The sequence below is a fragment of the Protomyctophum parallelum genome, assembly GCF_964188405.1.
Source record: "Protomyctophum parallelum genome assembly, chromosome: 14".
NCBI lineage: Eukaryota > Metazoa > Chordata > Actinopteri > Myctophiformes > Myctophidae > Protomyctophum > Protomyctophum parallelum.
In genome coordinates this window covers 23227772-23251771 of record NC_139709.1, presented here as the reverse complement: position 1 = coordinate 23251771, position 24000 = coordinate 23227772, and the positions used below count along the sequence as shown (strand labels likewise).

General features: G+C 41.7%; 1 protein-coding gene across 1 annotated transcript in view; it reads left to right on the top strand.

Moving 5' to 3' along the window:
• Positions 1-24000, top strand: part of cntnap3 (contactin associated protein family member 3) — a gene marked incomplete at its 5' end in the record, with an annotated part of 150119 nt that overhangs the window by 38733 nt on the left and 87386 nt on the right. The window contains 2 exons of the mRNA XM_083782957.1: positions 7088-7235; positions 15693-15896. Coding sequence (XP_083639083.1) covers positions 7088-7235; positions 15693-15896 — 352 coding nt within the window. The remainder of the gene's footprint in view (positions 1-7087; positions 7236-15692; positions 15897-24000) is intronic.

The following is a 24000-nucleotide window of genomic DNA, read 5'->3' as shown; positions in this document are numbered from 1 at the left end:
AACTTCTGTAAGGGACCTGTACAGAAAGTGTACATTTTTACACGCAGATTTAAATTAACACACAGGAGTTTGCTGTGTAAATATTCATACATGTGCATATTTATGCCCTTTCATACATACATAGCCTACATTGTTTCTATACTTGTATCCTTTGTCTGATATTTATTTATTTAGGCTACTGTATATGCATCCATATTCATAAATATGGATTTATTGTAATGTTACAAGTGAAAGTCAAGAGGTGAATCTGAACTCACAAGGCTGTTTTTAACTCTGAGCCAAGGTGCTATACATACTAATTAGTAATTACATAAGGTTATTATAGAATTATATTATAGAATTATATTATAGCATAGTTTCTGTGCAATTGTAGATAGATTTGATAAATTGTTAAAGAAAAAAATATAACTTAAAAAGAGAATGAAAATAAAGGCAATTAGTGAAATGACAACACAATATGTTATTATGGTAGAATTATGTTAATGTGATTATGTCACTGACACTTTTTTTGTGCCATCATGGCCATGACCTTTCCTCCTTTCCTCAAAATTGTCACTTGCTGTGCAGGGTAGATGAACGCCAATCATTTGACTGACCTTATGTTGCCTTTAGCAGCACCAACCTCAGGCCAAAGTCTCAGCTTTGCGTAAAAGATATCTCATAATAATCATTATCTCATAATCTCCGATTTTAGTGACCTCATGGCGTTTCCTCTACCTCCTCTCAAAGTGAATGTACAAACAACTTTAGGGAATGCTAGCAGCGCTTGTCTTGTCTCCTAGTCTTGTTGAAGTAGGTACCGGCACTAATGATCAGACAGCTTCAGTGAGTGTGGAGAAACACTCTCAGACAGACATGACAGGGTTTACTGTATAGAGAAGCAAACTGTTAGAAAGAGGAATACAACATGACAACTCTTCCAACACCCACCTTCCACACATCCAGCACCAGCATACAGTATTATCAAGATTATTATTCAGGCTTGTAAAGCATACATAATACAACACCTCTCAAGTTCCTAATTCATGTTCTTGGCTGTTTTCTTGGATTTGTCACTTGTCAGACAGTTTTTCCTTTTGATTCAGGATTCAAAGACTTAGTTTAATTATTTGTCACATACTCACAGTTCAGTCAGACAACTCAAGAAGGATGTAATATATATATTTATTGAATATAAGATAAGCAATACAATATTTTTATTATGGTTTTTTATTATGGCTTTTTTAGGTACTCAGGTCAAGCACATCAGTCCCGACCATAGGGACTGATGTGCTTGGGAATCCGTACCTAAACAGTAGATCCAAAACGACAGGTGGTAGCTGGGGTGGAGGTGGGTGAGCAAGCAGGAGGAGGAATGCAAAACCTCCGGTTAAAGTAGCCGGTATGAGATGGAGTGAGTGTGTGATTGGCTGAGTGAATCATGTGGATGAGAGCCTGATGCTGCGGTGGCCCAATTAACGGCCGGCGCGACTGACCTGAGGTTCCCTGACTGAAGTTGCTCTGCGCATGTCTACGAAAGGCACAAATGCTCATGTGTATGAGGAGTCAAATGTTGATGCGGCAGAATCTGCTAGACTGTGCTAAAAGTAATGTCCAAGATAGTGCAACATACCGATAATTCCAAATAAATATCGGAAACAATACTATAGTATTGTCTTTAATCATGCAAATGTCTTTACTGATTGTTTGACCCAGATAAAAGCAGGCAGGCAAAAAATTGTTGCAATCAGTTTTTCACAATCACTGGTACCTCTAGTCTAGAGCAGTGCATGGCCCGATATATTTATTGTGTGTTCTGTTGTGTATTGATGTACAGTATGAGTGATTGCTTTTTGGCTACTTAATGTCACCATGGAGCAGCAAATACAGTAAGACATTTATGCAGCAAAAGTAAAAACCAATATTTGACAGGCCAGAGGAAATTCCAGGGGACACATACAGCTAACCTTTTGGAAGTGTAGGAGGATATAGAATATGAATTCATATTAAAACCTATTTTGTGTGTCTGGGGATATAAATGATCAATGGAATTTCACTGCTTTACCTTTGGCTTAAATGTGTACAGCATCCCTTAGGGAGCGAGACAGACCTATCATTTCTGTTTCTCGTCTTTACTAATTAACGTTAGGATAGCCTTCTTCAGAATTAAATTCACTGTGTTGCTCAAAACCAGGCAGAAGTGAACGTCTCGTTCAGTTGCGTGAGTTGACACAGTTTTCCCCTTGGGATAAGTTGACAGTGTGAGAAATGGGAGGTGTGGTGTGAAGTGTGTGCATGTGAAGAGCGTCATTTGCGTTTGTCTCATGCGTGAGTCATGCGTGAGTCTATAATCATGCAGGAAAATGATGAATAAGTTATAAATTATAATAACCAATTATATACTGCATACAGTATAGTGCAAATAGCAGTCAATATGTGGTGAACAGTTCTGCACTAGGTAAAATGAAATAAAAAATACAATGTATGCAAGAAGGCTGTGCTAGATAATTTCCCAAAACACAGTACAGTACAGTATGTTCTCTGTTGGTGAGCGGGTATTTAGAGTATTTAGTTAAAAACAGTTCAAGGGACAGTTCACAGAGGCTGGGGAGACATTCTTGGGCATATGGGGACCACGGCCTGAGCCGGGTAGAGGCAAATAACAAATATATATGGTGATGAACAACACTGGAGCCAGGAGATCTGTGCAGGTCTTGATGACTCGCCCGTCAATGTGGTGTTGGCACTGGGGCAGGCTGCTGTCCTTGTGTCCACTCGTTTCAGTGCCCTCCTCATATCATGGTCTTACAAGTGCTTGGAGTACAAGTATTTCTTTTTGTCTGAAGATAGGGCAACTACTGTGTCTGTGTGCTTTGTTGCTGGCTGCAGCTTGGCCACTGGATCACCTGAGCTCTGTGGCTCTTGCTGGACATTGAGTAGAAACACACTCAATCAACACCACTTGCAAGTTGCAACTGACAAAAAAAACTGCTGTGTACACTTGGGGATTACTAAAGTTTTAAACTAGCAGTAATAGATAGATAGACAGAAAATTACACAACATACAACCAGGACAGCAACGGCCGTGGGTGGCCAGCTGCTCTCACCCCAGACAGTAGTGCATTTGGTGCATTTTCCATCTACAGTTGGTACTTTGAAATATATATATTTTTTGTCAAATATGTTTTTATTGAACAGATTATAAATTATTACAAACATTATGATATGAAATACTTTTTTTTATGAAACAAAATGAAAGAAAAAATAAACAGAAGAGAAAAAAAGAGAAAGAAATCCCTTAACCCTCCCACCCATACTGCTCAGTGACACTGCATACTATAATAAGATGATAGAAAGCTCATGGAAAACATCTGAAAAGAAAATGGCGTACAGTCAACCATATCAATGGTATCCTGTCTATTAATCGTTTCTACTCAGGTAATGGACAAGGGGCAGCCAAACCTTATCAAACTGGCTCTCCCTGTTTCTCAGGAAATACCTTATTCTCTCAAGATGAAGTGTACTAGTCATTTCATTTAACCAGTGCTTAAATGCAGGAGCCTCCTCCTTCTTCCAGTGTGTCAGAATTAGTTTTTTCGCTGTAATCAGACCATAAGAGAAGAGTTGTTTCTGTGCTCTTGTCAACATAGGCATGGAGTCTGACAAACCCAGAATTATTAGTACAGGATCGGGGTCAATATGAATACTCAAAATATCAGAGAGCGTCTCAAATATCTTAATCCAATATATTTGTATCCGAGGGCAAAGGGCGAAGCTATGAAGAAGATTTGCATCTATTGTATTACATTTGTCACAATGCGAAGAAATATCTGGGTATATGTTATGTAATTTTAATTTGGAATGATGGAGTCTATGTATGACTCGAAACTGGATAAGGCAATGTCTGGAATTGATAGAGCACGCATTAATTTCTTCAAGGCTGTTTTCCCAGAGCTCGTCTGAAATTGAAGTCCCCAGCTCATTTTCCCATGCCAGCTTAATAGCTGATGTAGTAGGTAGGTTTGCCACTTGAAATGATTCATAAAGATGTGACACCCTCACGTCTGGTACTGTATTATTAAGAAGGAAGAAGGAAGAAGGTGTAGCTCTCTCAAAAGTGGGAGAAAAGTTACGGATGTAGTTCCTAACCTGTAGAAACCTAAAAAAGTTACTCCTAGGGAGTCTTTATTTTTCCTGCAGTTGGGCAAATGAAGCAAAAGTTCCACCCATATATAAGTCTCCAATTGTGCGTATACCCAAACCCTTCCACTGTGCAAACGTATCATCCAGTTGGGATGGTAGAAATGAGGGGTTATCAACTATAGGGAGCAGAAAAGATAGCGAGTTGTTCCTAAAATATGTTTTGATTTGTTTCCAGATTCTTATCATACTCTGAATAACAAGGCATCCATTGTAAATGGATTTATCTAATTTCACGGGGGATAATATTATTGAACTTAAACAGTAGTACTTTCAATATTCTGTTTAACACTTTGTACGTTCCGTTTGTTCAGCCTTTGTCAGACCCAAATGATGGCTTTAGCATTGTGCCTTAGCGTAGTGGACTAGCATTGACGATGTGCATTGAGTGGCACATCTTTGAGCACATACTGTACCTGAATGTTTTCTGGGCAATGAGTCCATGCTGCAGTGGTAAAGAACCTCATCACAAACCTTTCATTGTTTATTAATAATGAATGGTGTGATGAGAAGAAGCTGTGCTGACTGTACGGAACAGCTGCCAAACACTTGATGGAATAGAGAGAGAAGTACGTAGTGGTAGTCGAGACTCGAGCATGGGCTCACTGGCTGAGAGTGTTTATAGGCTACTGCAGTCTATGATACAGCTGACTCTACAGTCTGGACCAGAAACCCCCTGTGTGGACTCTGGGACAAAGACACAGCATGTGGCACTTTGTTTTGGCTGGGTATCCACGATGTCTGTAACTCTGAAATATCTTCTCTCTCTCTTCCATTCTATCCTCTTCTGTTCTATTCACTTCACTTATCTGCTCCTTTCTATTCCCCTCTGCTCTTCTTTCTCCCTTTTCTTCTGAGAGTTACTGTTTCCATCCTTCCATCTTCCTGTCTCCATCTCTCTCCCATTCTCTTGCTCTTCATTTTATTTTGCCCTACCCAGTGTATTTGTTTTGTATTTATCTCTCCACTATCTCTCTCTGGCTGTTTCTCTCTCTCATCAGAATCAGTGTTTGGAAGGACAGGTATTTTTGTTTAAGACTTCCGCCAGTTAACAAGCAGAGCCTCTTCTTAGGAACCAGTCATTTGTCAGAGCTTAACGTTCCTCTCTCAGTGCTGAGGACACCTCTGCTCAGAACTATGCAGTGCTAAGGATCGTACTTTGACTCTGCATTACAAACAGACAGCAGAGCTTTCAGAGGAAATTAAAACAGGAATAAATTCACAAGCACTGTACAAACATTCAGCCAAATATATGATGTTACCTATACTAATCTTTACACACTGCCAAGTACAAATGCATAGGCATACTGTAAGCATTCACACACACACACACACACACACACACACACACACACACACACACACACACACACACACACACACACACACACACACACACACACACACACACACACACACACACACACACACACACACACACACACACATAACACATACATAACACACATACACATACATCACTGACACACACTCAACCATATGTCTAGCGGGGTTCTCTCTTGCATAAAAGATTCTGCTGGAGTGTCACATAAACAGAGTGGAATGAATCAGTTAATTAATTGTTAAGCTTCATCTCTGATCTTGGAACAGCAGTTAACCTTCATGTCAACTTCAAAGCAACACTGCAATTAGGATAGCTCGCAAGCAGTTATACTGTAGTGTATAGAGAAGGAGAGACAAAAAGGGGAGAAAGAGAGGCTGGGAGAGAGCGATTGGAAAAGAGAGAGGGGAGAAAGGAACAGCAGAGCGAGAGAAACGGACACAAATAAGTTAGCATCAGTCTGCTCTTCCTGCAATCCTGCATGCATTAAAGGCCTGGGGCTTTAGTATCAATGAGGTTAATTAATGTTATTCTCCACAGCTGTATAATTAAACAAGCAACATCTCTCTGTGTGTCTTGTGTATGTATGTACATTATGTAACTTGTTTGTGTCTTATTTGTGCATGTAATGGCGATGTTATCTTCACATTCAACTGGATGGAGGAACATGTTGATGGTAACTGGAATATTGCACCCTCAAGTGTAATATTGCCTATTTGGAATTAATAGGCAAAAAACAACAGAGACACATGCAGCACGTGTCTGTGTCTGTCCGTGTGACCAAGCATGCTCAAACATGTGGTGTGCATCCCCAACCGGTCCATTTTACAAACAGTTCCACGCTTAATTCACGCTCCGCTCCCACTCCACTCCGCTGGTATCCTCTGGCCTAGACCCCTGGAGGCCAACTACAAGTGTATAGTGTTTAATTGGTCAAAGAAAACAACATTTATTCCCCTATTCAGCAGAATGTAATTCACATACTTCACCTTGCATAGAAATATGTTCAAGGCATAAATCAAAGATCTTTCTGCTTCAGTGCAGCGTTTTAACGGTAACAAGACTACTCGCCCCGTTTCTGTTTTCCTCCCAGAATGTTCCCCAGTGAGGGGTGGGAGAGGCTGGACAGCAGACGGCTGGACTTTGAATTTCTCTAACTATAAACTTGCATGACAGCAAAACAGCCTAAGTACAAATATAATTTATGAAAAGCTACTACAGTGAAGTCTGTTCACAGAAGTTGTTGTAGGATATGTGGGGATTATCTGACGAGGTACCATTTGAGGGGGCAAAACCTTACATATACTAAATAATACTAAATTGTTTATAGGTTCAATATAAGTCAAATAATATAGCCTTTCCACAGGAGTATCTTTTTATATTTTTCCAAAAAAGAATACAAACAGCTAATAGCATATTACAAAGTTATCCCCCTCACTGGGGAAAATTCCGGGAGGAAAAACGGGCAAGCACCGGGGCGAGTAGTCCAGTATTCGTTTTAACAATAGCATAATCAGTGTTTTTGTTTCTAATCGCAGCATGGTTTCTATCTCTGTCCATGTCCAGTCTTTTCCGGGTAACAGTAATGCAGACAGTGTGGTCCAGTACAAGCTCCAGCGACCAGTACTAGCTCGTTACCTCCGACTGGTTCCACTGGCCTGGAACACCAACGGGCGCATTGGACTCAGACTGGAGACGTACGGCTGTCCTTACAGTAAGTCCACTCTGCACTGCAGTGTTCACCTCATTGGACTGGAAAAGCTTTGATTCTCTTTCAGCTCCAAGACACGGCTCAGCTTTATTGTGGAGCAAGATATATTAAATATACTGTGCGTGAGTGCGTGCGTGCGTGCGTGTACGCGTGTGTACTGAGGGCTTTCATCTTTGTCTTTGGATGGTTTAAATTCAGTTTTGTTAAAATGGTGATGTCATCTTTTGAAACCATCGTGTGTGTGTGTGTGTGTGTGTGTGTGTGTGTGTGTGTGTGTGTGTGTGTGTGTGTGTGTGTGTGCGCGCAGAGGAGTCTAGGAAAAATACGAGGCCCTGTGTTAACATAATTAATTAATTCATGTTTATTTTGGCCTTAAATATAACTAATTGAAATGAACACCCCGAAATGTAGCCTAAGAGTAGGCTACGTACGTATATGAAAGCCTTTTATAAATTATACTATTGGTATTTCACACAGGTGTTGCCAAATAACTAATTATCTTGCCAGTCAGATGCGCACATGTCATATCAATTTAATCAGCAGAGGCTGCAGAGCAGTTCTGCTTCTCACTCTGCACACACTGACTGACCAGCTAAAGTTTATGCCTACTCTAAACCATAATATGCCAAACCTTGGATTAATTCTTCTGAAAACGAGCAGCAAGCACAAGGTAAGTGATTCACACATCCAGGCGGGAATTGGTTGTAGCTGCTGCTGTGTGTAGCTGCTGCTGACCACTGTGCTAAACATTATGACAGGCGCGTGGCGCGCGCGAGTGAGAGAGACAGAGAGACAGAGAGAGAGAGAGAGAGAGAGAGAATTGATATATAAAATATAATGCACTCCTCTCGGATGTTACTCACAACTTCACAAGCAGCAGCTTTCCTTGCAGCAAATTGCAATAATGTCTTGATAATCCCGTCTAGTTTTAACACAGGGCCCTGCGGCATGGTGCGCGGTTGGATCGATGATTTTTGCAATGAATTTATCAAATTAAACTCTCAGCGAGGCTTTGATCTCTTCTTTTTTTTCTCTACGACTCGACTTTGTGTCTTTCAACTTTCCCACCACCACACCGCCCTATACGCACAGTCGCACACCATCCACTGGACCACCACGTATGCCTAATGTGCTTGATAGATGACACAGACACGCAATGTCAGTGAGACTAATGTGAAATATGATCAAGCAAAACTAGATTTTAGGACGCAGACAGCGAGTAGGCCTACTACTAAATGTGAAATATATCAACATGTAAGCGAAACTGTAGATATTAGGTCTGAGATGGAAAGTGATTGTTAACATTTATAGGCTAAGCCTATTAAAAAGGGAGGGGGGACGCTGCCCCCGCGAGGCCTCGCAAGGCGTGAGGCCCTGTGCGACAGCACCGTTCGCACTACCCTTAAAGCGGCCATGTGTGCGCGTGCGTGTATGCGTGCGTGCGTGTTTCTGTGTGCATTTGTGTATGTGTTTTTGTGGTTCTATGTGTGCATATTGGTGTTCCTGTTTCTGTGTGTTTGTTTCCTGGGGGCTTTTAATATTATTTTCTCAGATGAAGTGCATTGCCACAACATGGATGAAAAATATTTGAAACAATACACTGTAACAAAACAAAATGAGGACTATTGAATTAAAGTAGACATATGTCCTTGTTGTCAGACTTGTGTCACTCTGCAATTTCGCTAATGACTGCGCCACTGTTTTGTCATGCTTCAGCAAGTTTAAGGTACAGAGTTTACAATAGCTAATACATCCAGTACTAGTTTACAATAGTGAACACATACTGTGGTTCACACAATAGTGAATGCAGGCAGTACTAGTTAACAATGGTGAATACAGGCAACACTAGTTTATGAGAGTGAACACATAAAGTACACAGCTAGTTCACAATATTGAACACATATTATGCAATAGTTAGGGAATGGGAATACATACATGTAATGTAATGTAATGTACTCTGAAAAGCCCCGCCTCCCATTACCCCCTAAAACCGGGAGGCATCATTTTCCCTTAGTACCTCACGCTACCTCATCTTATGTCTCTGTACAGCTATTGTTTTCATGTTAATATTATAGATTCCATGGCAACCAAGCAACGTACAGTGGATACTGATAGGCCTACATAATGTTAGATGCATTTATCCAACATGATATTCTGACTTGTGACAGAGCAGTTCAGTCTGTCAATCACTGGGAGTCTGGGACAGAGGGCACGCAGCAGACCTCAGCACATCGGAGATGGCAGAGGCACAGCTGAAATGGGCTTGTTAATTAATGGCTGAGAAGAAAAACACTTGCCATGCCTGGTTACATTGAAAAACGCAATAAACTATTCTACAGTTTGCATTCTATACACATGTTAACCATTTTAACACATGTGACTCAGCTAGCATGGGTTCAAATCCACCTTGTCACATCCTGTTATCTGCTCTATCCACATCCACATGGTCTGTACTCTGCACATGCAGGCGCGGAGCCAGGAATTCTTTATGAGTAAGGCATAGCCAATATGAGGTATAGGCAGGCACCCGGCCAGCCGCGCAGATTTGATAGACAAAAGTTACCGAATGTCCGAAATACAATATATATTTATGTTGTAGCTGTATAGCTATACACTTTTATTTTGTACTTTCATGAACCACAAGTACTGCACCAGATATAATGGAGCCTACATGAGAGAAAAAGGGAAAAAGGCGTCAAAACAGAGTCTTGTTAAAAAAAAAAGCTATATTGAAGCCAAGATACCGCAGCTGCTTGTTATGCGCGTAATTTCCCATTGATTTCGAATTGATTTCATTAGCTAGGAATTTTGTTAGCCGTGTTGTTGGTAGCTCCTCCATAGCTGATAGAAACCCGATTGTCTCTGTAGAGACCGACAGGCAACAAATCATGCGCGGGTGGTGGTGGTGGTGAGTGGGGCTGGTGTGATTGCTGCCGGTCAGCCGATGTAAGCAGTGCCTTGGTGGTAGCCTACCCTACCGCACAGGTCCTCGCATCTATAAGTTTACCCTGGCCTGGACAAACTTTTTTCTTTCTCTGGCGCTGTGTCTGTGCTCTGCTTTCTCAACAATCAAATGAAGAATGAGGTGACGTCGGGACGTGTCGTGTGTGTGTGTGTGTGGTGTTTATACGTCGTCACTGTGAATGGGGGAGGGGGTCTTTGAAAAGACTCAAACCCCTCCAGACAGACATGCTGCGACGCAGGACCCACAGATAATAGATAGGTATTATTCTGTCTGAGTCACTGTCTGTCCGCCTTGAGTAACGACTATAGGTGGCATATAATTTTAAATAAACGGTTCTCCTAGGGGAGGCAGAAACGTAGCCATGGGAGGCGGCTGCCTGCTCTTGCTCCACCACTGTGCCACAGAAAAGCCTTGTCTGTAATGTTAAAATAGGTGTATCAGGAGTCTGTATTGTTATGAGCTAGAAAGTACTACACAGTAGCCTGACCTAAGCAGAGACATTTCTGGTCTAGAGGGGCGGGTCGCGCCTCAGAAATGCGCGCACCCTGATTGGATCTCATCGATCTGTCCGTCACCCCCGGCCCCTCCTCTCCCCCCTAGTGCAGCGCTACGTCACATCATTTAGAGCGACGCCCACCCGGAAGGGTTGACTCCCACTTTTAGACTGGTTCAGCCCACGGCTTTTTCCAGGCTTTCATCTTTCGCGCAGACGAAATGAAAGCCTGGGTATCGAGGCTAGGTTTGAAGTGACTCTGTGTGTGTATGTGTGTGTGTGTGTGTGTGTGTGTGTGTGTGTGAGACATACTGTAAATGATACATAGCTTGCTGAGTTAGTTCAGTCAGATATACTCGAACGGGTTCATGCTGTGCTCAAGGGCGCATACTTATACTTGAGGGGTTAATATGCTGCATTACTATGTGGGTGTATTCAGGTGCTGTCTAGATGAGGACGTATTCTGCTTTACCCGCACAAGTATTTAGCCGATCTGCCCTTTCTGCCCCACGGAGACGGCGTTTTAGGGGACTTAACCGTTCTTTTTAAAACCGGCTCCCAGAGTGGCAAACTTCAGAGACGCTAATTGTCGTCTCTGTGTGTACAGCGAATGCCGCCTATTTGCTGAAACGGTGAAGCCAAAGTCCCCTCGCCCCTTCCAAACTAACCTCACGTCACCAGGCTTTCCACCTCCAAAACAACTGATGCAGGTTTATGACGAGCCTTTCATAACCGCCAATTGCTTAATTGTTATTTATTAATGTGTATATTGTATGTGAATGAATGGTGTTGACCTTTGACCTGTAAAGGGAAGGCTTTAATATTGTTTGTGCATTTGTTCATGAAGTGCTAATGGTTTATTTTACCATAACCACTTACATAAGTATCACAGCTATTTTATATTTTCACATAATGGTCCTGATTCTTCAACGCGCTTCCGCTTATATATTGACGTGACGCTAGCGGAAAGGCATTTACGTGGATTTCCCACATTAATTTGGAATTCATGAAAATGGCCGTGAACTTGACGCTGACTTTGGTTGGTCGGAAATTCCGCTAAATCCTCCGGGACCTCTTTAGGTGGCGGAGAAATTTGCGGAAGCATACACTTGCGTATAGATTTATTCAGAAGGCTTTAGTCTTCATGCTGAATCAATAAATTGTTCCCAAATCTCAGATAAAATATGTAGGCATGTGTCCCCAACATATTGGTCATAAAAAAATTATAACCTATATATATATATATATATATAAAAGCCGAGTGCACTTGTATGCCTAAATGCATGCATTAGGATATTTCTATCATGCGCGATTGGGGCTGCTCACTTGACAGCTTTCTACTCGCAGTGCAACGCGTTGTGAGCTTGTAGATCGGCTCTCGCGGACTCGCTGCATGTTAAAAAACAAACTCAATTATAATAAGAACATAGGCCTGGTTAGTGTTGTATAGTTAGTGAGTCAGTTCTCTGACTGTCGGTGTGTGTGTGTGTGCGTGTGTGTGTGTGTGTGTGTGGGGGGGGGGGCAGACAGCAGCGTGCTGCCGATCCGATTCACATTGGAAAAAAATAGAAGACCACATTAGCCTAATGAATGGCATCAGCGTGTTTGAAAGTCGGCCAGTCATATCATAGTTTTAAGCCAGCTCACCTCCACTCGCGCTTGTTCACAAACATGACGGACAGACTTTATAATAATGTATATTGATATTGATCACATGCATGGATGCCACACACAGAATAGTTTAACTCACTGGATAAACTCACTGGATTATAATTTCTTCAGACAAGAGGATCCCAGGCCTACGAGGTAGGCCTATAATTATTCACTTATGAATAGGCTACTGTTCTTTATCGCGCAAACCAGTGTCGAGGGCCCATGCCCCCCTCCCTCTCTCTCTCCTCTCTCTCTCTCTCTCTCTCTCTCTCTCTCTCTCTTTTGCATTGACATATATCCGATATTTTAAATATCGGATATGTTTTACCTCTGCAAAGGTGTGAGTGAGCACCCGCCTTGGTCCAGAACTTAATTAAATAAATTATAATTATATTGCTTCAGCGGAGCACGCACCGTTGTAAGCTTGGAAATCTGATGGATTGATGTCAGTTTGTACATATATAGGCCTAGTAGCCTACAGTGGTAATATACAATGGTGCAAAAACGACATACTGTAACATAAAAGCCCTAATGTGTAGAATTATTAAATTAATAGAGTGCGGGCTATATTCATAGCAGTGACCGCGGCTGTAATTTCTTTCCAGCAATCATTTTTATTGTAATTTGTGAAGCCGCTATATAGTCTGCGGCTGCAAAGCCTTTTTTCTTTTTTTGACAGACGGATCTCAGACAAACTGCTGTCTGCTGAGTCATGCTTGAAGCCTTTTATGGTACGATATGGGGCGTGGATCTATGCAGATGAGGTTGTCGGTTGCTTTTCCGATCACTTTGCACCCGCTGCATTCAGTATGGCATACACCTGCGATACGCCTGCAAACCTGTGGTACACACCACTCTCTGAATAACACGTCATCTCAACGTAGCTTGATCGGACGGATAAATACGATATCTGTTTCCGCCACCGTTACACTCTGGCGCATTTCGTTTTTGAAGAATCAGGACCATAGTCTATAAATCTCTTCTCCGAAAATAGCCGATCTTCAGCCCGTGGGCTTGTAGATGAGACAGATATAAATGATCGTCGGTTTAATAATAGTCTGTTTATTTTCTCTGACTCAACAAAGCCATTGATTCACATGCATAATTAACATAACCGCAATGTGGACACTCGAAACTTTAATGTCGGCTACAAAACTTGTGCGGTTAACAGCCCGAGCCTTTTTCTTGTGGAACGGGTCTCAGTTTGCAAGACCCACATGTAATTGTGGTGATGTGGCAGTCAGCTGACCAATTGGGCAGGGTATTTAAGCTCACCTAGACTGCATGCTTCTTCCTGCCTACCTTCTGCATATGGTTCCTGGTTGTTATGTGATGTTTGCTCCCTCCGCCACCCCAGCACCACCGGTGGGCTCTGTTATTTCTGTTCCCCATGGGGGGTTGTTATTGTATATCTATCTCCCTGCTCTTAATGTTTAATGATGGTGTTTAATTGTGCCGAGCAGGGAGAAAAATGTAGCAGAGCCGAAAGCTAAGATAAAATATTATATGCACTCTTGTATTCTCATTCTATAATAGATTGGTTAAATCTATTCGTGAGTTATCTGACTCAACTACACGTGAGTGTGCCACTCAATTGTGTGTGTGTGTGTGTGTGTGTGTGTGTGTGTGTGTGTGTGTGTGTGTGTGTGTGTGTGTGTGTGTGTGTGTGTGTGTGTGTGTGTGTGTGTGTGTGTGTGTGTGTGTGTGTGTGTGTGTGTGCGGCTGGCAAACAATGCAAGCCAGGCTCATTAAAAACTCTTGGCTGAGGTGAATTTGTGCTTTTCCTGAAAAGTTAAATCGGCAGATGTTCCTTTTAATTAATGGGGGTGATGGTGGTACACATTACTAGATTAATAGACAGTGGATATTCCAGGCATGATATTTGACATACTACATAAATACAGTATATATTCACAGATATACATTATTGGTTTGACTGTAGACTAGATGAAGGCACTAGACTAGAGCATGTAATACAAAACATACATATGCTAAATCTCAATATATCATATGAACATTTGAAGCATTTCCTCTTGTGTAGAAAAATAATCCATTGTTTAAGATGAGCAATGAGTACACTTCCATCCTGTTACAGCTCATGCTCGCAATCTTTAAGATGTTGTTTTACATATGCACAGCACAATCTACTACTGTAGTAGGCATGTTGTGCCTATACTTAAATGCCTAGTTTGCACAGTTTATGCAGAGTGTCAGGTATCGAACCAAAACAAAGAGACCTGCTGTTTAAGAGTTGATTTATTATTGTAGACAGTAGAAATACAGTAAATCTGTGGTGGATACATTCCCAGCAGAATCTTACTGTTAAGCTCACTCCAGTTCCATTATAAACCGCATGTTCTTGTTTGGATCAGAGTTGCATTTCCCCAAACCATCTAGAAGCCCGTTGACACATCACATATCAATGGCCAGGTGCTTTTGGGAAACGGGGCTTATCTCTGTTCCATTATAAACCACATCTTAGTGCTCAGATTCTCTTAATTCCACTCTAACCTGATTTTGGCTGTTAGTGGTCTTGCTTTTCAGAAGAGTGTTCAGAAGCGCATAGAAGCTCACATACAGTAACTGTACAATTTTGAGATGTCATTTATATACAGCACTTTAGACATGGTTTACAATGTGAAATAAAATATATGGCACAGCAGTAGAACAATGGAGTGAAACGAGACTAGCATTACTTCAATAAATCAAATGTATAGATTTCAACCAGGTGAAAAACACATTGGGCCAAATTCATAACAGCGTTTACGCTCATATCGTGAGCGTATAAAGACATTTATGAGGATTGCCACGTTACGTGTAGAATTCATGAACTTGAACTTGGCATGACGTTGACGGACGTTGGTCGTAAAATCCGCTAAGAGAAGTAAAAGTCAGCTCAGAGGGTGGTGTACCAGTGATCAAGCCATGCGTATATTTATTTAGAAGGCTTTAGTCTTCATGCTGAATCAATTCATAATAATAATAATAATGATGATGATAATAATTCTGAATCAATCCTTTTTCAAGCAGAAGTTTAGTTTAGTTTAGTAGCACATTGTGTAATAATAAATGGAAACAATACCACAAGAAGCCAAAAGGCTTAAAGGGTCACGCTGAATAATTTCAGTCTAAGGTACAGCGAACGGGTCTCGGGACCTCCGATTGTACCAAGATTAACTGATTTGAGCCAATTAATTAATCTGCATGTAAAGTGATGTTCAAACCTTACAGCGATGAGCAACTTTTCATACATGTACTGTATGTGGGAGGTCAAATGCACATTATTATGTCAAAATATAGTTTCAATAATATCCTTTTTCAACGTCTTTGTTCTTGTGTTGTGTCCCAGGCTCTGACGTGGCCAGCCTTGATGGCAGCAGCAGCCTGCTCTACAGGTTGAGTCCTGCTCAGAGCTCCACCACCAGAGACAAGATGTCTCTGAAGTTTAAGACTTTGAGGAACTCTGGGACACTGCTCCATGCCGAGGGGCAGAGAGGACACAGCCTTACTCTGGAACTGGAGAAAGGAAAGCTTCTACTGCTGATCAGACAAGGTACTGTACAACCCAGACACAGATGTTACATTATAATTTTTTTCGTTTCCGATCCCGATAACACAATTTCTGTTTTAGCCGATACCGATACCGAATACCGATACCAGAGAATAATATTTATAATTATACAAAAAGAAAGAATATCTTATTTTGAAGTCCAACGACCGGGAATAGTGTTTATAGCTATCTAGCTATATAGATATATGTGTTGTGTTTATAGCAGACTCCTCACTCCACAGTAAACTCCACATGCCCCAACATTTTATTTACCTGCCATAGTGTCAGCCCCTTACCCCTGTGTCGGATCTGTGGTTAGACTGGCATATTTGCCGATACCGCTATGAACCGATATGACCAAATAAGGGCCGATACTTTTCCGATACGATAAAGTATTGGGACATCTCTAATTATCAACATACTGTATAAAGCCCAACAGTTGAATCAAGGCTAAAAAAACACAGAGTCTAAGTGGAATTTAAATCAGGATAAAAAAGGCACTTGCTTGCACATTCTATTCTAATAGCGAAAATATATTCCAGCACATGCTGGTAATATCTCCCTAAGTCCCCTTCGGCAATATACCTGTAAACCCTGCTGCAGTCTCCCAAGGTACAACAATGCTGTCAGAAAGATACTGGCCATATCGATTGTTCGAGCCTAATAGATACCGATGTGTATACAGCGGCTAGATCCCAACAGACACTGTTGTTATCTATAGATAATGGTGCTATCTACCAAAGTACAACGCTATAGATATTGCTGCTATCTCCTATATCGTTGCTGCAGATTGGAAACCTTGTATGTCCTAAACCATTACATTTCAGGAAATGGAATAAAGAACCTGGATATGTAGTTATAATTTAGTCACATGTAAGGTCTTGTTGATAATTTGCATTGGTTCAATATTTATAAAACCCTCAGACAAAGCAACCACTTTCACTTTAAATTGTTTGAAAATGACAAAGAAATTGCTGCGCTACGCTGGCTATTTTTGCTACTTTTGTGTTGCAAAAGTAGCAAAAAAACCCCAAACAACATACAAAGTTGAAATCGGTACATGTTCCACTGTACACTGTTGTTTTCCCCTGAATCAGTGGTTCAACAGTGAATCATCTGGAGAATGAAGCCGTTTTACTTGTATTGTCAGGGTTTCAAACAAACCACTGGAGAGATCAATAAGCCAAAACCCTTGGACACATCTGGTTGGCCTGTTAACATAGGCCAGTGGATCTCAAATGTATTTGACCACGAACCCCCATCTGAAAATATTTGTGCCAGGACCCCATACAGTATTTGTGTTGTGTTGTGTTGATTTTCTATATAAAATGTGAACCATATTATAAAGTAAAACCAATTTTGCTGGGGACCCCCTGAAGCCCCTTCAAGGACCCCTGAGGGGTCCCCAGACTTCATTCTGAGAACCACTGGCTAAGCACGTTGGCTATCATCAACAAGGTTAGCGTTAAAGGCTCTCAAGATACTTTCTCCAAGTATGAGTTTCTTCTTCTCACCAAGTGCTGGACATACTGCAATGTAGCTAGCTGGTTAAAAACTGAGCAACAAAGCCTTTTTTTTTGTATCCAGGAAAAGGGAACAGAAGGTCATATGGCTTGGAATGGAACACTCACTGTTGCTGGTTGAAACCCTCCTTCCATATAGTTACGATCTCCTGCTCTCACGCACTTGTGTGTGTGTGTGTGTGTGTGTGTGTGTGTGTGTGTGTGTGTGTGTGAGAGAGAGAGAAAGAGAGAGAGAGGGGGTGTTTTTTTGACACATTTGTCCAAAACGTTTGTTCCTACTGTCTTCCCATGTTTTGAAGAAGTTAAACCTTATGCTTTTGTTGTGAGTTGCCAAACACACCCACACAGGGTGCCATCCCCAGGGTAAAAGTAGTATGGAAAACTTACTCAAAAGTAACAATTTCCCACTATGGTTTTTCCTATTTGTTGAAGGAGCATGAAGGCCCATTAAGACAGTGGTTCTCAAACCTTTTCATATTTTATCTCAAGGGTAATTAAAATATAATTAACCAATAGATAGAGAGAGTGAGTGCATTTTCCGGCAGCGGCATCTTCCGCGGAACACCCGCGGCAGTCGGTAGTGTTTCTCGGCGGCATCAGTCCGACACTCTACCCCAAACCCTTACCCTAACCCTAACACTCTACCCCAAACCCTTACCCTAACCCTAACACTCTACCCCAAACCCTTACCCTAACCCTAACACTCTACCCCAAACCCTTACCCTAACCCTAACACTCTACCCCAAACCCTTACCCTAACCCTAACGCTCTACCCCAAACCTTTACCCTAACCCTAATACTCTACCCCAAACCCTTACCCTAACCATAACCGCAAGCACTCTACCCCAAACCCTTACCCTAACCATAACCGCAAGCACGGCGCAACGCATGTCGGACCAAACGCACTGCCGCAGAAGCGAGCGGCAGGCGAGTGTCATAATCCCCCCAGTTTCCCCCGGCAGTTGCCGTCCCTTCTCCCGGCAGCGCAGCGGCTGTTACCGACAGTTTACCGGCAGTTGCGGCAGCTGGAGCGCGGCTGCCGAACGGACCGACAGAGCAGCGGAATGGAGCTGTCATAATCCATCGGAGGCTGCAGGTCCTCCCCGCGGCAGTGCCACGTCTCATGCCGTTGCCAGATTATGCACTTGCTGCTTCTGGGTAGATGGACGGATGGGTGGATGGACGGAAGTTTTCAGTTTAAGGATTAGGTTACTAAAGTATTTCCATCGAGCCATGATTTCATAGGGGATTCACACTGACTGAGTCCGTTTTATTCGAACCGTTAACGAATACGGTTGCCTGGTCCCCGCTGGCCATGATTCACATTGGCCGAGATTCAACAGCGCACACTAAAGCAGTGTGCGCTGATGGTCTTAAACAGCGCAATGTAACCTTGTCTCTCATCTGTATGACGGTGACATCACATACATAACCTTGGTAAGTTTGTCATAGCTGCAGCGCATGGCATGTGGTTTTGTGCTGTGCTACTCAAACACTAGCGGATTATCAATCATGCTTTGTCAACATTCAAGTAGAACTACCCAGGTAAAATAATGTGTCATTATATAAATACATAAATTATTATTATAGTCCACTTCCTCCTTTTAGTACGGATGGCTTTCACATTGCAGCAATCCGTATCCGAGACTTGATTGATTGCGATCCCGGGTACGGTTGGGCAATCCGTTCCCGGGAACGGTATGCATCATTCACACTACCGCCAAGTGGTCCCGAGTGTGCATCCGGGACCATAGTGTGAATCAGCCTAGAATTATCCAAGACTATAGTAATAATTGCCTGCAAACATTCAGTGGCAAACTGCCAAACAAACCAGCGTGAAACTAAAATGACTCACAAAGCTGTATTATGTAATTTTTTGTGTGATTTGTTTTATTTTATTTTGTCTAATCTGCATTGGTAGAGTATGTTAACATACTACATAATACACCTGGGGTGGTTGTATTTTGTCTCCCTACTCTTCTATTGAGACATTTAGATCCTGTGTCTAGGTCGGACATGACCTTTGACAAAATCCTGTTACTATACTGGTTTGATATAGATTTTGACCAGAAGGTCAAATTTTATTTTCTCCCCTGAGCAAGCAGGCAGGCTCTATTAGCTCAGTGGTAAGAATGTCAGCACTTGCATAGGAGACGTGGGTTCAAATCTGTGGTAGAACAGGTAAGTGCAGCTTTAACATCTCGGTTATTGATTTACAACCTTTAAAGGTTTAAAATGGTTAGAACTAAAGCTTTCAACTGCAGTCTCAGCCTTCTACAATGATACGTTCTGTAGGTTGCACAATGTGTAAATCAATAAATGATCTTTTCTCTGACATGCGGCATTCAGCCCCATGGACCGCGCAAGGGTCAGAGAGGGCAGAAGAGAGAGAGAAATGATTTTTTCACAATGAGGATTTTACAGAACATATATTAACTCTTTTCTCAACTAATCATTGAGGCGAGGCCTGTCCCAGTTGCTATGTCAGTTTCAGTTTAAACATAATGTAGTAAGGGCTGCCTGCTTGACAAACTGATTCCAACCATATTGTGTAACAATATCACACAAACATGCAAGATCCCCATGCAGTAAAATACTACAAATCCAGAGAGATAATAAAGTCTCCAGTAAAAGATATTAGAGCATACTAATCCTAACCTTAAAAATCACAACACACCAGGCTGGATCAAACAACGCATTGATTGGTGGCACAGATCTAACAGTAAGCATATGCAAAACAAACAAATAAATAAATAAAGTTACTGCCTCACTTTAAGATTAACTTTCTTGAAGTCTGACAGTCATTCTCATCTTTATCTCTCCTGTGTGTCATTCTTACCACTGTCGTCATATCTAGTGAGCATATGCAAAAAAAATACATTTATAAAGTTACTGCTTCACTTTATGATTGACGTTGTTGAAGTCTGACAGTCATTCTCATCTTTATCTTTTTTCTCATCTTTATATTTTTTTTATTTGATGCACACATCAAATAAACTGGATTCGATGTTTGGCTCATCCTGGATGGTTGCAGCTCTCTTTGTAGTTACAGCTGTGATGGATGGTACCCATTCACTGGAACATGTGTTAGGTCTGGGCCCTGTGGAAAACACTGGACCAGTACAGCTAAAACATGATGCATGAGCTGAAGACAGCGTACCAGAGGCAGCAGCCAACTATGTTCCCCGGTGGTGTGTGTGCGTGTGTGTGTGTGTGTGTGTGTGTGTGTGTGCGTGTGCGTGCGTGGGGTTAAACAGGGTTAAATCTGCGGCGTTGTCACCATACGGTACAGCTCTTATGACGCATGCCATCTGACTGTTGCTGCTGCAGCAATATCCCTCTTCCACTACCTCCCATGTATCGGTACATCCTTTCATCCCTTCATCTGCCATCCGTTCATCCTCTTATCCCTCTCTATACATCCATCAATCCATCCGTCATGCCAAAATCCTTTTATCCTTATCTCTTCCTACCTCTGTCCCGTATTTTATTTGCTCCTGTCTGTCTGTCTGTCTGTCTGTCTGTCTGTCTGTCTGTCTGTCTGTCTGTCTGTCTGTCTGTCTGTCTGTCTGTCTGTCTGTCTGTCTGTCTGTCTGTCTGTCTGTCTGTCTGTCTGTCTGTCTGTCTGTCTGTCTGTCTGTCTGTCGTCTGTCTTATCTGACTGTCTCTGTATTTTGATTCCTATTCCTATTCCTATTCTCCATCCATCTTTCTTTTAATATTTTCTTCTCTCTACCTCACTTACCCCCCCCCCCTCACCCTATTCCTATTCCTATTCCTATTCCTATTCCTATTCCTATTCCTATTCCTATTCCTATTCCTATCCCTATCCCTATTCCTATTCCTATTCCTATTCCTATTCCTATTCCTATTCTCCATCCATCTTTCTTTTAATATTTTCTTCTCTCTACCTCACTTACCCCCCCCCCCCCCCCCCTCACCCTCTCTCTCTTCTCTCTTTTCCTTTGTTCGTCCCTGCAGCATCCATCTATCTCTTTTCCTACTACATCTATTCCACGGCCCTTTCTCACACTGCCCTCACTGCATCTGTCTTCCCTATCCAGGTACTTTACGTTGGTCTCTATCTCTTCCTACTGTCGAGTCAAACTAAGTATTCCCTATTCCCTCCTATGTGGAGGGAAGACACGTCTCTCTGCCTTAGAGAGGTGTCATCTGTAAGACCTGCCAACGCTTTCACTGGATGACTTAGCTCTGCTGTAGTAGAGCAAATATCCAAGATTAATAGAGTACAGTCTGATAGCCAGTAAGCTACTGAACCACGTATGTCCCCTTGTCCCGCTCACGATAATACACTCTCTAAATAGAAATTGGTGCATTTATATAGCTTCTTTATCCAAGGCGCTTTACATAGATTGTGCATTACATTCATCCATTCACACACCGATGGCGGTGGAAACCATGCAAGGCACCAACCAGCACATCCGGAGCAATAGAGACACACGGGGACTACAAATTTCACGCCCCCAAATGAGACAACGGCCCCACTTCTGGTCCGTTTCAACGGTGTACTGCAGCTGCATGCAATCCCTATGAAAAGCATCATAAAATACCCTAATTTCACTGGTTCATTACTGAGGCTGTAGTGATTTTTTTTGTGTTCCAATAAAGTGTCCCATATATTTATTAGTCCTTTTCAATGTCACATACCTGCCATCTCAATATACAACCCACAATGTACTATAATATACTCCACGGTATAGGCCTATACGGTCACGGTCGCATCCCTTGAGGTTTTCAAAACCCAGATATATTTGCTGTATTTCGTTTTATATGCTATGTATTTGTGGAAGATTATCCAAACAGGCTTGCAAGACTAATTATTAATACTCATCTGGGGAATTCACTAGGTAGTTTAAAATGTCAGGATATGTCACTTTTGACAACGGTAAAACACACCGTCGGAGCTCCGAGGTAGGTAGAAAATATTAGTAAGCCCGTGACATACAGTATAGACTAGACATACCGGTAGACATGAATGAACAAAGTCAGTCGGGATCGGGATGTATCATTGAGAATTCCACTCCTCAAAGTCGGTGCTCGTTGCCTCGTAAAGGCAGTGACGTCCTTAAAAGCGACAGGTTCTCTGTCTGCCGTCTCCCCTCTGCTCCGTAAACAAAAATACTTGTTTAATTGAAAACAATACACATTATGACTTTAAAGTAACATTGCATGCCTTAAAATAATGTAACTCCTTAAAGGAAGAACTATATTGGTTAAAATAATGTAGCCTATTTAAGGAAACACAGTGGTATCCCACCTTAAAAACTGTATCCCACAGAAGGATATCAAACGGAACACAACCACCCTAAAGACTAATCATTGTGTATATTCCTGCACTATACCTGCATCCAGTGATCTTGGTACATAGCAATTGATCTATTTGAAGATTCTGACTTTCAAATGTACATACTTTTGATTGTATTGCTGTATTGTTGTATTGTGCTTTCTGCTTTGGCAATGTAAACGTATGTTTTCTCATGCCAATAAAACCCTTTGAATTGAATTTAATTTAATTGTATCCCACCTTAAAAGAGTCAGTGTCCAGGGAGGTGAGCCATCCATTGCTGTTACAGAGATGAGGAGCTGTTCATCTTTCTAAGGAGCCACATTGAAAATAACTCCCATCCTGCCTCAATCCAACCTCTGTCTCTTGCTATCTTTCTCTGCTTCCTTTACTTTTTACCCCCCTTTTTGACATCTGTTTACTGCCTTTCATGGACCCCTTCACTTTTTCACTTATTTTTCAATATATCCAGTTGCCTTTGTCAGCTTCATTCTCCTCATCGTCTGTATCTCCTCTCTCCTGTCTATCTCTAACTATTTTCTCTCTCCCATCCCTCTTTTTTTCTCTCTCATCTCTGACTCTTCTTTTTCCTCCCCATGCATTTGCTGCTTATTGAAACTTGTTTTCATTCCAAACTCACCCATTACTGTACATGCTCTGTATATTTATGTCTTTCTGTCAACCTCTCTCTCACAGGTTTGCAGTCTGTTGACTACATAATTTATAGTAGGTCAATACTCAATAGCGTGTCACACAAGTGCATTAAACCCTGAGCCACAATATGGTCCCGTCTGCTGTATGACACTAAGAGGTCTGACACAGAGGAGATGTATCTCTCTCTATGAGGCAACACTATGAAACGTGGCGTAGACAAAAGAAGATTAGTTTAAAAATACATTCATTACTACAAATATGACATTCAGTTGTTGTCATTGGAGCTGCTTTGGAGTGTCATTGGAATTTGGAAGTGAATATATCTTCATCAACACTTCATATTATCTTTAAAAAAATTATGTAAAAACCTTCATTGTGATACAGATACAAAGTATACTAAACTCAGCAACAAAAGTTCGTAAACTTAACTTTGATCCATTATTTCTCCACTTTAATAATACCAATTGGTATTTTATATCATTTTAATCGTTGATTAGTCATAGAGAGAAGACTTCCGCACACCCGGCAGGCAATTTGGAGCAGGTGCGATGATGACAAAGAGTATACAATGTGGAAGAAGGGACATCCGCACACTGCCACTTGCTAGTTCAGAGCAATTTTATTA